The sequence below is a fragment of the Pituophis catenifer genome, unplaced genomic scaffold (assembly GCF_029215685.1).
Source record: "Pituophis catenifer annectens isolate HBS135680 unplaced genomic scaffold, rPitCat1.0.hap2 SCAF_3, whole genome shotgun sequence".
NCBI classification, from domain to species: domain Eukaryota; kingdom Metazoa; phylum Chordata; class Lepidosauria; order Squamata; family Colubridae; genus Pituophis; species Pituophis catenifer.
The window spans coordinates 153,626,686-153,640,608 of NW_027256883.1; the positions used below are offsets into that span (position 1 = coordinate 153,626,686).

Consider the following 13,923-nt stretch of genomic DNA (forward strand, 5'->3'; position numbering starts at 1 on the left):
ACTGGAAAGAGATTCATTGCAAAGCATAATAGCTGTCTTCTAAACTACTATTCTAAAATACTGCACAGACAGTTGGTGATAGTCTTTAAGCAGCATTGCAAATAATCCATCACAGTTGTTTTAGTATTTTGAAAAATGTTGTTTTGTTCATGATAACTATACTTTGTAAAGCACTCCCAATTGCTTTGCAAAAGTTTACTAACTTCTTAACTACCGTTTTGATTATTGCAAACCTATTTATAACTTTAGCTGGAAATGAAATGCTAGTAGTAATTTAAAGTTTAGCGCCAGTTTGGTGTAGTGGTTAATGCTTCAGGCTAAAACTAGGAAACCACAAATTCTAGTTTTGCCTTAGCCACAAAACCAATTGGATGAACTTGGGCCAGTCACTTTCACTCAGCCCTAGGAAAGAGGTAAGGCAAACTACTTCTGAAAAATCTTGGCAAGAAAACTAGAACTTGTCCAGGCAATCTTCAAGAATTGGACGTAATTGAACAGAAGTAAAAAAAGTTTATCAACCGAAATATGGAAAACTTTAATAAATCAAAGGCAGAAAGTGGGGAAAAGCATATCATTCAGAAGTATTCATCCAAACATGATTTGCTTTGTATTTGAATTAAACCTGAAATGTTTTTTCTATGTAGTATGATCAATAGATGGCAGTGCAACCTGTAATTCCTTGATTTTCCTTTGGCCAAAACCCAGAATAACTCAAATATTCAGGTTTTATTTTGGTTCAGTTGTGGCTGATCCCAAATTGTTTGGTAGAACGTCATTGTGCTGGAAATTGGAGAAAATCATGTTTCATGCACATTTCTATAGAAAAGAAAAAGAAAAAAAATTTAAATTTAAACCAATCATAATTTTTGTAATTGATTATTTAAAAAGGCTGATAGGGTGATGGAAATTTTTAAATGCATTTCAAAATTAACTAGGAAAATAAGAGTTACCTAGCATGGAAACATCCAATAATTCTCAAAAACATACAACAAAATGCTTCCTCTTCAGAACATTTTAAGTACATGCAACTAACTAGTCAGGAAATTACATCTTTGGAAACCTGCTATTTAGAATGTTTAAATGTAATATCAGGACTTTGATTATGGAAACAGACTGATAGCTAGTGTAAATAACAAAACATAATATTGTATCTAGTAATTTCAGGGAACAGTTGGCCTAGTTTGTAAGCGCTTTAAGCTCCAAGGCAATTCTGTTTATAAAGCATTAAAGTAATCCAAGAGATGATGAAATCATTTTTCATCCATTTAAAAAATGAGGCAGTGTGTTCATACATCAAGAACAGATCTTTAGAGAAAAAAGTATATTTCAACCTAGGTTTCTCTCCATTCAAATGAGATCATTTTAATAACAGTTCTCAGATTATTAGTCATCATCCAGTACATTATTGTCTCGATCAGTGGTTCACTATTGACTGGGTTAACCAGTAACCAGTTACATTGGTTATTCATTAACTATGAATTGTTGATAACTATGAATTTTAATTTCTTGGTTTACACATATGCTAAGTCATAAACCCTAATGCCTCCTACTAAGGCAGCATTTAACATCCAACTGCCTGCAATTACTGCGAGTTCAATTCTCACCAGGCTCAAGGTCGACTCAGCCTTCCATCCTTTCTAAGGTGGGTAAAATGAGGACCCGGTTTGTGGGGACTTTGTATAAAATATACAAAAGTATGAAGGCTATTGCTTAACGCATTGTAAGCCGCCCTGAGTCTCCGGAGAAGGGCGGCATATAAAAATCAATAAAATGAATAAATAAAAAAAATAAATAAACTACAAAGCTGCCTATTCAGTTAACACAACTAATCATGCCAACCTAAAATTACAGAAATCACATTAGGAACATGAATTTTGCACTCTTACCTATATTTAACAGGGAGGGGGGGAGAGATGGATTGTGGGCATATTGGTGATTCATCCATTCCATTGGATCGTTTCACACACATTGAACAATATAATATGAAATAAAGGAGAATTCTATGGCCCTCCTTATGTTGTTGAGTTATAGCTTCCAGCAGTTATCTCCATCGCAATAAAACTAGAGTGTATCCTGAAGAAAATACGAAAGAGGATCAAAAGCATCAATTGGGCTGCATTCTCATGTAAAGATAAAATTCAAGCGAGCAAAGCCAGTTTCCATTACAAGGGCTGCTTTTTGTTTAAGACAGCCTTGAAAGAAGCACTCATCTTATGGCCTTACCAATTCTGGGCCTACAGAACCTAATTTTGAGTAGTTATTTTTATTAGAGTTCTGAAGAGTCTCAGAAGTGGCCGTTCAGACTGATTTCCCGCTCTGGGGCAGAAACATTATTTAAAAAAACCGAGCTGCTGAATAATTATAGAATTTATAATTATAGAAACATAAAAAGCACTTAAAACTAGTTTCGCCAAACTGGCTTCCTCTAGGTCAGGGGTCTCCAACCTTGGCAACTTTAAGACTTGTGGACTTCAACTCCCAGAATTCCTCAGCCAGCTGCTGTAGGTGTTTTCGATCAACTCCCATAACCCTGTTTCGGCTGAAGGATGATGGGAGTTGAAGTCCAAAACATTTAGATGTTGGGAGGGGTGAGCTACGCGTTTACCTCACCGAAAAGGCAAACAGTATTTCGGCCACGCCCCTTCCCCCCTCCCCTCCCCGTCTTTCCGTCTTGCTTCGGAGTCAATTATTAACAGCACCCTGTTTTGCCTCGCGCGCTCAGGCGCCGCCCACTTCGGCGCCTCCATCTCGCTCTCTCTCTCTCTAAAAAAAAAAAAAATGAATATAGACCATCCGCGCCTGCGCGTTGCGGGGCCCCTTGGTGCAGCCCCAAGCTGAGTCCGAAGTAGGAGGGGAAAGCGGGTGTCTCGCCTGGGCCTTTTTTTTTTTTTTTTTTTTTTGCGCCTGTTCCGCTGGGCAGCCCGTCGGCTGCGGCAGGAGGTGGAGCCGTGCCCCTCCCCCCACCTCCCCGGACCGCTTCCCTTGGTGGAAGGGAGATTAATAGGACGCCTTCTCATCTCCCTGGAGCCCGAGAGAAAGCAGTTGCCACCTGCCCCTCCTCCTCCTCCTCTCCTCCTCCTCCTGCTCAGTGGGAAGGTTTGTTATGAATTGAAAGCAGCGGCTGGCTGTTCTTGGGTTGAAGCCCTAGCTGGCTGTTTTGAGTCCCTTTGTCGGCTGGACTCCCTCTGCTGTGTGTGGGATTCACACGTGCGTGCACGCGCTTGGTTGGGCGTATCTGACCGTGGGAAAGGGTCCCCCTGAAATCGGCCTGTCTTTTGAGGTCAGCTGATAGGGATGGGCTCTGCCTCTTGAGAAGACACCGCTGGGTGTTGCAGAGGTGCAAGTCATCCGGTAGGTTGGGGATTCCGGTGGGAGTGGGCCAGGGGGGCACGTCAAGCTGCTTGAACTCGACTTTAGTCTTCCGTGTAGACGGCAGTGGCCCCCTTCTTTCTCCAACGCTGAAGGTCTAGGCTAGGAGTTCAGTGGGGCCCGAATGAATTTGGAACTGATTTTGGAGGTGATAAGCAATTCCTTAGAACCTGGTGCCTTTGGTGGCCCTGATCTCCAACCTGACATATAGAAAATTATGCAAGTTGAAAGCAGAACAGGTCTATTTATTCTGTTAGTCCTTTTTGCTGTGTTGTCAGTTAAGGATGACTTCCTTTATGCAGACTGTGGTTTTGAAACTAATTCAGAGATGGCTTAGAGGCCCTCATGCTTTGAGAAGTAGAGATTTCTTCAATAACCCACCATTTAAATTAATTAGAAATGTACGTACTGGAAGGAGACACAGATTGACTGAGATCCATGCACCCAGCCTTTTGCAATTTCAGGTTTTGTTAGATCTAAATCAAATCTGACCCAAAGCCGAGCAAGTGATTTATAACATTTTCTCTTAGAGTTGTGGAATAGTCTCAGTTATTTTCTTATAGGTATCCTAGATTCTTAACAAAAAAAAATTAATAGTATTTTTTGATAGTAATAGTAACCTGGTGGTGCCTTTGTGGAGGTAACTGAGGGTTTGCTTCCTACTGCATAAACAAAAAATCAAAATCATGCTATATACTGGGATCATTGGGCTTCTAGCTTTTTTTTTTTTAATAAGGTATTCTGACATTGACTGAGTTCTTAACACCTTAAATATGTTCTGCTGTTATATAAGTATAATCTTGCTTCTGACTGTCCACTTTCCCAATCCTCAAGGGCTGAAAATATCCAATTCCATATTACTCATTAGATTTGTAAACAGTTTGGCGTATGGGAGTCGCTTTCTTTCGTTTTAGTGTTTGTTATGTGATCATGATCTTTAAAAAAATAATAATCTGGCTTTCTGCCTGTATTAGAAGAAGAACATCCAAGCCATAAGTATCTTCCAAAAGCAATGATGCACATCTCTGCTTTTGTACTATGGTTAGAGAAAATAGAGTTAACAATATGTATATCTTAGAATTTAAGACCTACAAGTGGGAATGGCAGCAGTCTAGTATCTTGATGAGTTTTTTTTCAGTCAGGATGCTCTTGGTTTTTTTTAAAAAAAATAATGTCTATATGGTGTTCTTGCAAATATATCTTGCTGCATTGGAATCTCATTATCTCCAGGTAATTTTTAACTTTCTGGATTCTGCAACCTGGCTTTGTTGATGAACCAGCATGCCTGGAAGAAGACCCAGGAAAAGCCCCCAGGCCAAGGGTCAGGCAGGAGCTGCCGCAAAACAGGTATATTTATTCTGTTAGTCCTTTTTACTGTGTTATCAGTTAAGGATGATTTCCTTTATGCAGAATATGGTTTTGAAACTAATTCAGAGATGACTTTGAGGCCCTCATGCTTTGAGAAGTAGAGATTTCTTCAATAACCCACCATTTAAATTAATTAGAATCTGTTCTTTAAAATATGGAACAAAATACTGAAAGTTTGACGATTACTGATTTAAATCTATTCTTTGTTTTCATAAATTTCATAGTTGACAATAGTTGCTACTAGTGCCACTAAGGTGGTGGTTGCCTTTGTTATCTAAATAAATGGCAGCTATTTTATAGAAATTTGACTATAATTGCCTGATGTAGTAAAGTAGTGGAATTAAATTGATCAGTTCTTTAGAAAAACAAAGTACTTCAATAATCAGAATGGAAAGGATTTTTTTAAAAAATCCTGAAGTAATGTATCTGAAATCAAATCCATCAGGGTTTTTTTACATTTGTCATACAATAGAGTATACAATATAGGTAGTCCTCGATTTATCACAGTTCATATAGTGACCGTTCAAAGTTACGGCACTGAAAAAAGTGACTTTATGATCTTTTTTCACACTTACAACCATTGCAGCACCCATGTGGTCATGTGATCAAAATTCAGATGCTTGGCAACTGACTCATATTTATGACAGTTGCAGTGTCCCAAAGTCATGTGATCCCCTTTTGTGGCCTTCTGACAAGCAAAGTCAATGGGGAAGCCAGATCCACTTAACAATCAGCTTACTAACTTATCAGCTGCAGTAATTCACTTAACAACTATGGCAAGAAGAGTCGTAAAATGGGGGAAAACTCACTTAACAAATGTCTCAACAAATTTTGGGCTCAATTGTGGCGGTAATTGAGGACTATCTGTACAGTTGTTCATAACATGCAGCTAAATGGGGGAAATACCTCTCATTGACTCATTAAAGCAGCCACATTTTTTGCAAGAAACTTGTGGCTGCTTAGAAAACAATTCCATTATACATGTAGACATAGTTTAGAACAGCTTTCTAAACGGCCTTGCAAGATATGTCATAGCATAGCTTGCTTTGAGTGTGGCAAGCAGAACAAATAGCCATATTAATGGATATTATTGCAGGGGAGAGTAAAAATTCTCAAGTGTTATTGGATCTGATCTTATGAAAGGAAAAGAAGAGAATAGTTACATTTCATCCTTTTAATAGGCATGATTTGCAAAAATACCATGCACCCAAGTTGAGGGTAAAGTAGCAGAGGGGAGATAAATCTTCTACTCTTTTAGAGGGTATTTAAATTTAAATAAGATATCAGGGAGAAATAGTCTTAGTGCAAACTTAAAACAAGGAAATTAGCTTATCCCGGTCCTTTGCCATAATGAATGAAGTCTGGGTCCAGCAGGAATATTTAGTTCAGTTGCCTTATTTTTGAATTCCAAAGGCAGATCCTTTTGTGTGTTTCCAGAACACATAGGCGTGTTGAGTTAATTTAGTACAAATAGTGCTTTGTAAAATATTAACCACATAATGTATTTCTTGAACTTCCTTTCCCTTTGTGGTCCTAGGATGGAAGCAGATAATCATTTTATTCTCTTTGCTTTATATAACATAGTAGACTCAAGTAAAAACATTAGTATTTAATGGTACATTTTGGACATGCAAGATCATAGTATATGTGATAATCCAGAGTAAACCTCACGTTCACATTTCTTCCATTCTTTCTTTTTTGAGGGGTCCTTGGTACTCTCTATGGTTGGAAATTATATTCATTATATAAGCAGGGAGTGGAAGTGATGGAATTTTAAAATAAGTATTAAGCTCTTTGCAAAAAGAAGGAAATTATGTTACACAGATTTTCCACTTGAACAGACATCTCTTATTCCAGAATTTGAGAAGGAAAAGACCTTAGAAATAGTTGTTAAGTTTGGAACTCCCAGACGTAAGAATACAAACTCTTACTGAAAGTCAAATTGTTTTTGCTTCTTGCTCTGAATAGTTGAAATGAGAAATAATTGAAGCAAAACACACCCCTCACACGTGTGTGGTATGTGCGTGTTGGGTTGCTACCAGTTTGCCCCAGTTCGGGGTGAACCAGTAGCAGCGGTGGCAGGAGGCCCCGCCCACCCACCCGGACATCATCAAATACGCTCTTTGCATGTGCAGAAGTGGTGGGCGTGCGAGCGAACCAGTAGCAAAGGTAAGTGAAACGTACTCCTGGTGCGCGCACACACACAGTACGATGGGCAAGAATGACTTGTTAGCAGAGTGGAACCAGCTCATAGAACCCCTTTCAGTTTAAGGAACATTGGATTAAAGAATCTAAGAATTTTAAGATCAAATCGCCACTTTCCGTAAATGGATAATTTGGGGTCAAATATTATCTCTTAGTTTAAGGTGTACCTCACAGAATGTGATTGGAGAAGAAAGTATACATCACTTTTGGTTCCTAGAAGGGAGGTTGGTATTAAAATATGATACCTTTCAAATCTCAATATAGAGTTCATGTTACTATAAAATGTCATCGAACTCTATAAGCAGATAGTGTTTGTTATAGAGTCCCTATTCCTGAAATTTATACCAGTATTGGATGAAACAGGTTAGAAGCAATGCTACCAATTTAATGTATCTTGCGTAGACATTTGTGTAACACGGATACTAATCCTGTTATTATTTTCTTGTCAACAGCTGGGTCTTTTTATAGAATTCAATCCTGAAGAGATGATACTAGATCTAGAAGATGATGGGGATCTAGAAGCTGAGCTAGCAGCTATTACTGGAGAGAATTTGCCTACTGGAAAAACCAAACCAAAAGGAAAATGTAAGGACATTTGCTGACAAACAAGAAAAGCTTAAGAACATTTGCTTGAGAACTGTATTTTAACTGCTGTCTTGTGGATCTTTCCCTTCTTCCTTTTATTTATGGGAAATACCTTTTGTAACTATAAATGTTCCTTTCCTTAAGATTTTTGGTTTTAATTTTCTGCAGCCCCTTTGCCCATGGATCATATAGAAAAGATGGCTGCTGAGTGCATGAAGGACATGGATGATGATGATGATGAAGGTCTGGAGGAAGATACCGAACTTTTGGTATATATGGGAGTCTGCTGGAAGACTGCTTTTCCCCCTCTAGTTCTAAAGAGGAACCATCATTTCATACCATTTTTCTCAGGCAAAATTAAACTTCAAATCGTATAATCCCCAGCCAGAGGAGAAAGCAGTCATGTTGGTTGGAAAAAAATTATGGGAATTGAAGCCCAATTTATTGAGAATGTACCAGGATGCTTATAAGAAAGATTGGATGCCTCAAATGTTGCATTTGAGGAGTATTAAGAGGGAAATGCAAGAAATTCTGGTTTGTTTTAAGATATGGTATTAAAACATAATTCTACAGTATCACATTAAATTGGTCTTCTGAAATGGTATTTTTGGGAGTCAGAAGATAGAAGTGATACACGTGGATATGTACAACAGAAATATATAATATCCTGTGTGCTTTAGGAATAGTAAATTGATTTCTTGATTTTTTTAAGGAGAAATATTTCTGGTTGGTTTCATAACAAGTGAACCTCTCTTATGATATGAAACAAACTTTGCTATCTTTTCATGTTTCTGCAGAAAATAATAAAGATGCAGAAGTATAGGAAATTGAAAATTTGCAAGTAGTGTTGTGCTTAAGCTTTTTTCCATACTTAATATGTCTAAACAAATTAAAATATTTGTCAAAATAAGATTCTGAAGAAAAAATGTTAGGAAGTTGACATAATTTTACCACAATTGAGAGCCTAGGCTAGAATTTGAAAAAAAACAAAACTATTCTTAGCTGCAACTTTAAGAAGTGGCACATCTGCAGTTCAATCTCGCAGCAAGGCTTCTATTTAAGATTATATACAATTAATGCAGGGGCAGTTTTCTTTGTGTGCTGAATTTTGGTACTTTGTTTTGTTGGTTGTGAATAGCATTTATAAAGGAATGTGTTACACCAGTTATAATTTACTGAAAAATCTATTTTAAATAATACATTTCACCTGAACGTAGAAAAATAACAATTCCAGAATGCTTCTCCTGTTCGTCCCATGCCAAATACCAAGTTTTAACTAAAATAATTTTTAACTAGTTGAATTAACTAGTTGCATATTACTGGTAGTCTTCGACTTATAACCAAAATTGGGATCATATTTTCCACTGCTGAGCAAGGCGGTTAATTGAGTCATGCCTGATTTTATGACTTTTCTGCCATTGTTGTTAAGCGAATTACTGCCATTGTTAAGCAAGCTATTCAGTCATTAAGTGAATCTGGCTTTCCCCATTGACTTTGCTTGTCAGAAGCCAGCTGGGAAGGGAAGGTTGCAAATGGTGATTACATGACCCCTGGCTTCTGCAACCATATATGCTGGTTGTCAAATACCCAAATTTTGATCATGTGACTGTGGGGTTGCTGTACCAGTTGTATGTGTGGAGACAGATTGTAAGTCAATTTTTTCAGTGCCTCTTGTGGTTTTGAATGGTCACTAAATGGATGGTTGTAAGTCGAGGATTGCCTGTATATGATAGGTTTATCATTATTAGTTTTTATAATTCTGAAATAAAGTATTTTTTATTTCTGAAATTCATTCATCAGTGACACTTAAGACCGTTTTTATTTCCATGTATTCTTGTTGTTCCTGCTGGTTAGGAATTATTGGGGCACTAAGAGTGGGAAGATACATTAAATTTTCTGTAGTTCATTTTAACATTAAATGGAAATAGCTATTTTGTAGCAATAACTGACATGGTCCTTATTCTAGGCAGAGTTACAGGAAGTCCTTGGAGAGGAACATGGAGAAGAAACCAGAGAGAGAGACACAGAAACAATGGAAACGTCTCCTATAACCACAGAGCATCACACTGATATGCAGACACAGGTAACTCTGGCTGAAAGGAACAATATTATCATCTGGTATTACCCCAAATTGTTCAGTGTAGTCATATCATAAATACATTCCCAATCCGTGGGTACAGTTTTCATTGTTTTCAGTTATTGGTCATATTGGCTTTGGCTAATTACAGTCCAAAACATCTGAAGGGCATGAGGTTTTCTGTTCCTTTTTAAAATATTTCTGCCTTGTGTGCTGGAAGATAGTCTTGTTGTATCCTTTGGCATTTGTTCTAAGGCAGTTTCAAAGATCATTAACATTTTCAAAGGAGAGAATAATAAAAAGTAATATTATTTGAATAGTGTATTTAGAGCACATCTTTTGGAGGGTTGCAAATAAGTATAAACAAGGACCTCTTAAGATGTCAGTTTACAAGCAATCTGTAGGCAATATAAATGAAGATTATCATCTCAGGACAGTCTTCTGTTCATGTGTTTTCTCTGGTGTGATAGCGGTGGTCTTTCCTTTGAAACTACCCTGTGAGATATGTTTGCTATCAATTTTGATGATAAGCAGTGACGCTGACATTTACTTAGACTATCAGTCTCTTGGCACCGGTTCTTCTTGGATGACTGAATTGAGTAGAAGAAAATAATTTTATAAATAGACACAATGTTAAGAACTGCTTTGCACCCTTATTTCTACTGGAGAGAGTAGTCCTTTTATACTCTAAATAACTGTCTATCCAGCCTTTCCCTGAAATGGCTGAGACTTCTAATTCCTTAAGTTACCCTGTGTCTGCATAATTTCCGGAGGTACCCCACCCACCTCTCTGCTGCTTCTCTGGGCAAAAGGCCCAGAGGTGCTGGGACACAAATACTCTTCTGTTGAAGATCTTTGATTTTAAGTCTGATGTCCAAGCTGTCCATGTTTGAAGTAGCAGTTTCGTACGGATGCTTGAGTGGCCCGTTTGATCTTATTTTTGTCTCCTTTATTTTCTCTTTTATTTTCTTCTTCGAGATGACTCCTGTTGTTTCCAGTGGATTGCAGAAAACGGTAGAAGACAGGATAGCTATTTATAAGGCAGCAATACTGAACGCAAAGGAGGCTGGTGAGAATGCCAAAGTGCGACGGTACGAGCGAGGTCTCAAGGTATGGTGGATTATTGACTGAAGTGCTGCATTTTTCCTGGGGAGGAATTGTTCAAACAAGCCAGGATGCCACAGAATGTGCTGAGAAATGAGCATCATGTAGATGCTAATCATATTCTGTTACAATTTGGTGCAGATTAAATTTGGTTCTTAATGTTTGTTGCATAAAGTAAAAACAAACTATCTTGAATAATGATTTATTCAAGTATACTTTCCTTTAGAAAACTAAGTTTAATAATTCTGGATATTTAGCTAACCTTTAAAAATAATTGTAAACGGCACAATATAGGTCATGTTTAAAAGAATCAGAGTGTCTATTTGGGGGAAAATAGAATCTAAAATTAACTGAGGATAAATGTTAAACATTTGTCTTGAATTCAAATAGCTTTATAGGTATTTTTAGCCAAGTGTCACAAACTAAAGTATAAAAGTATAAAAAGAACACTTCTGCTTTAATTGATTAATTTATATTTTTTGGTAATTTAGAAATTCCCAAATATGTTGATGGGGATACGTTAAGAGAACTGATACACATGTAACTGAGAAGAGAGTGGAAATATCTTTCTACTGATTATTAGTACTTTAAAGCCTGCAGATGTGATTTATGTATTTAGCATATTTATATTGCTATCTTATCTACAAAAGATACTCTGGGTGGCAAACAAAATCACAGCCCATTACATTAAAAAAGGCCAAACATTTTCACTAGCAACATAGGAGATCCAGCAACATCTACATCAGAGCTCCATTGGCACCCCAGCCCTGGTGCCTAGGGAAATGGCCAAGTCTTTGCAGCCTTTGGAAGGTCAGTAGGGTTGGGACTTCCTGTATCACAGGGAGTTGGTCCACAGGACAGGTGCCATGACAGAGAAGGATGCTTCCTAACACCCACCCAGTGACAGTGTTGCACAGATGGGACCCAGAGCATGCTCTTCTGCCAAATCTGGTGGAATGGCCAAAAATTATTGAGGAGTGGAAGTCATGCAAGTAGCCTGGCTCCATACCTTCTAGGGTTTTAAAGGCGACAACTAACACCTTGAATTGCACCCAGAAGCCAACTGGGAGGCAGTGAAATTGACAGAGCAGCAAAGCGTTATATGGCTGTTCTATGGAGAGACCGGTACTGCCTGCACATAGACCCGCATAATCATGCATCAACAAATGGGTTGTATGTAAATTGGGAATGTTTTCTTAGTTGTCAGTACTCTTGTACCAGTACCATGACCCAAGACCATGAGCCAAGTGTTGAAAATCTGAGAATCTCACAGAGCAATCTGAAGTATCTGTTCAGGAAATGTAACTCCTGGGCATTTCAGTTAATGCCTTGCTATGTACAATTCTTACTTGTTTGGTTGTTGCTGTAAAAATTAATGGTGCTAGTAGCTGATTTCAGTACTTGATTTCACCCTTATCTACCAGTTGGAATTCCTATAGTGCATGTAATTTCTAGTTGATCACGTAAAAAGTTTGAACTGCGGTCCTGCAGCTGCTGGCATTGGACAGACTTTTAATCCAATTTGTGTAGAAATTTATTTTAAAGTTTTATGGCTCTAGAGAATGCTAGCAGAACGGGGTGAAATGCTTCCGGTTTGGACCGGATTGCCTGATCCGGTAGTGATGGCGGGTGGTTTGAAGAACCGGTAGCAAAAATCCCTGCGGGGCCCCCCCCCCATGCCCAGCTGAGCCCGCGATCATCAGAGGCTGGTTTTTTTGCTTTTAAAAGCATTTTTTTTACAATCTCTTCAGCCGAAAAAAATGCTTTTAAAAGTAAAAGAAAAAGCCACTGATGATCGCATGGCTCAGCTGGGATCATCAGAGGCTTTTAAAAGCATTTTTTTGGCTAAAGAGGTTGTAGGAAAAAAAAATGCTTTTAAAAGCCTCTGATAATCCCAGCTGAGTTGCCTGATCGTCAGAGGCTTTTAAAAGCATTTTTTACAACCTCTTTGACCGAAGAGATTGTAGAAAAAATGCTTTTAAAAGTAAAAAAAAAAAAAGTTGTCCACGCCCACCCAGTCACATAACCCCACCACCACCAAGCCACGCCCACAGAACCGGTAGTAACAAATTTTACATTTCACTATTGCAGCAGAAGCGATTCAAATCAATACTTGCCTTGTGGCTAAAGAATTTAAAACAAATATAACAGAGTATCAGCATCAGTTTAGATTCCATGTAATGAAATCCTGAATGGTGAGGGTTGGTTAATTTCCTTAATTTGTAACTACACATTTTTACAATTATTTTGAGGTACTTTAAAATATATGTTCCTTTTATTAGCTCTGCGGTATATGTTGCCAGTATGTCTGTAACGAATGAGCTCGATTACGATATCTGTAAAGAGTTGTTAAACTTATCGTTTGGCGTTATCTTACAATTATTGCTAGACACTGGAATCCATGCTGATTGCATTGAAGAATGGCAAAAAAGTGAACGAAGAAGAAATGCCACCACCTGTGGCATCTGGGAAGAGCTCTTTGTCTGTGCCGCAGGCCACGCCTCACAGTGACTTGCCTAAAAGCTCAACTGATCAAGATGAAGTAACATTACCTGAGGAGGAAGGAATGGAAGGCCTCTCAGCAGCCCTTAAATTAACAGATCCCAGTGATCAGCAACTGTCTGTAAACAGAAGTGCTGTCCAGGGTCAGGATGTAAACACAGATGATTTGGGAACAAAAGCTACTTTGGAAGACAGTAAGTAGTTTTATAGTTGATGCTTTTTCATCAGGAATCCATTCTACGTACAGGATGTTCAAAAATAAGCATGTTCCTACTTTTCTGTTCCAGATGTGGGGGCGAGGGCCAAAAATGGTTATTCTTCTATAGGAGATGTTTTATTGGCTGACTTTATTATGTTGTTCAGATTCCAAACATCTTGACACACGGGCATTGCTTGTGACAAGAGAGAAGGAGTACAAATTAGCGGCATTGAAAGCTAAACAGAAAGGTGACCTTGAGAAGGCGAAAGAATACATGAGGACTGGGAAGGTGAGGCGTCATTATTCACAAATCAAGGCAGCTCTATCAAACCAGAATTTGTGTTGGGCTTTTGAATCGTACATTCTTCCCTGACTTCAACAGTTAGATGCCCTCTGGATATTAACGTAATCTAGGCACCAGAACCCCTCATGTCCAGTTTGTTTGTTTGTTTGTTTTTGTTCGATTGATGATTGATTGATTGATTGATTGACTGATTGATACGCTGTGCTACCT

At 38.2% G+C, this 13,923-nt stretch overlaps 1 protein-coding gene and 1 long non-coding RNA gene across 4 annotated transcripts in view; one reads left to right on the plus strand and one right to left on the minus strand.

Moving 5' to 3' along the window:
* Positions 1–510: 510 nt before the first annotated feature.
* Positions 511–2,806, minus strand: LOC139314038 (uncharacterized). The gene is made up of 3 exons (XR_011600169.1): positions 2,700–2,806; positions 1,887–2,073; positions 511–816 (listed from the first exon to the last, which is right to left on the minus strand). It is a non-coding gene; the product is annotated as an uncharacterized lncRNA (long non-coding RNA).
* Positions 2,807–2,953: 147 nt separating this feature from the next.
* CC2D1B (coiled-coil and C2 domain containing 1B) overlaps positions 2,954–13,923 on the plus strand; it is a 35,959-nt gene continuing 24,989 nt past the window's right edge. For 2 of the 3 annotated variants that reach the window (XR_011600248.1, XM_070941341.1), the window contains exons 1-8: positions 2,954–3,351; positions 4,600–4,716; positions 7,395–7,527; positions 7,696–7,796; positions 9,494–9,610; positions 10,583–10,714; positions 13,098–13,404; positions 13,574–13,698. Coding sequence is in view for 2 of the 3 variants with exons in the window: in XM_070941341.1 (XP_070797442.1) it covers positions 4,651–4,716; positions 7,395–7,527; positions 7,696–7,796; positions 9,494–9,610; positions 10,583–10,714; positions 13,098–13,404; positions 13,574–13,698 (981 nt within the window). In the remaining variant the exon portion in view is untranslated. The remainder of the gene's footprint in view (positions 3,352–4,599; positions 4,717–7,394; positions 7,528–7,695; positions 7,797–9,493; positions 9,611–10,582; positions 10,715–13,097; positions 13,405–13,573; positions 13,699–13,923) is intronic. The other variant, XM_070941342.1, reaches the window with a different exon arrangement.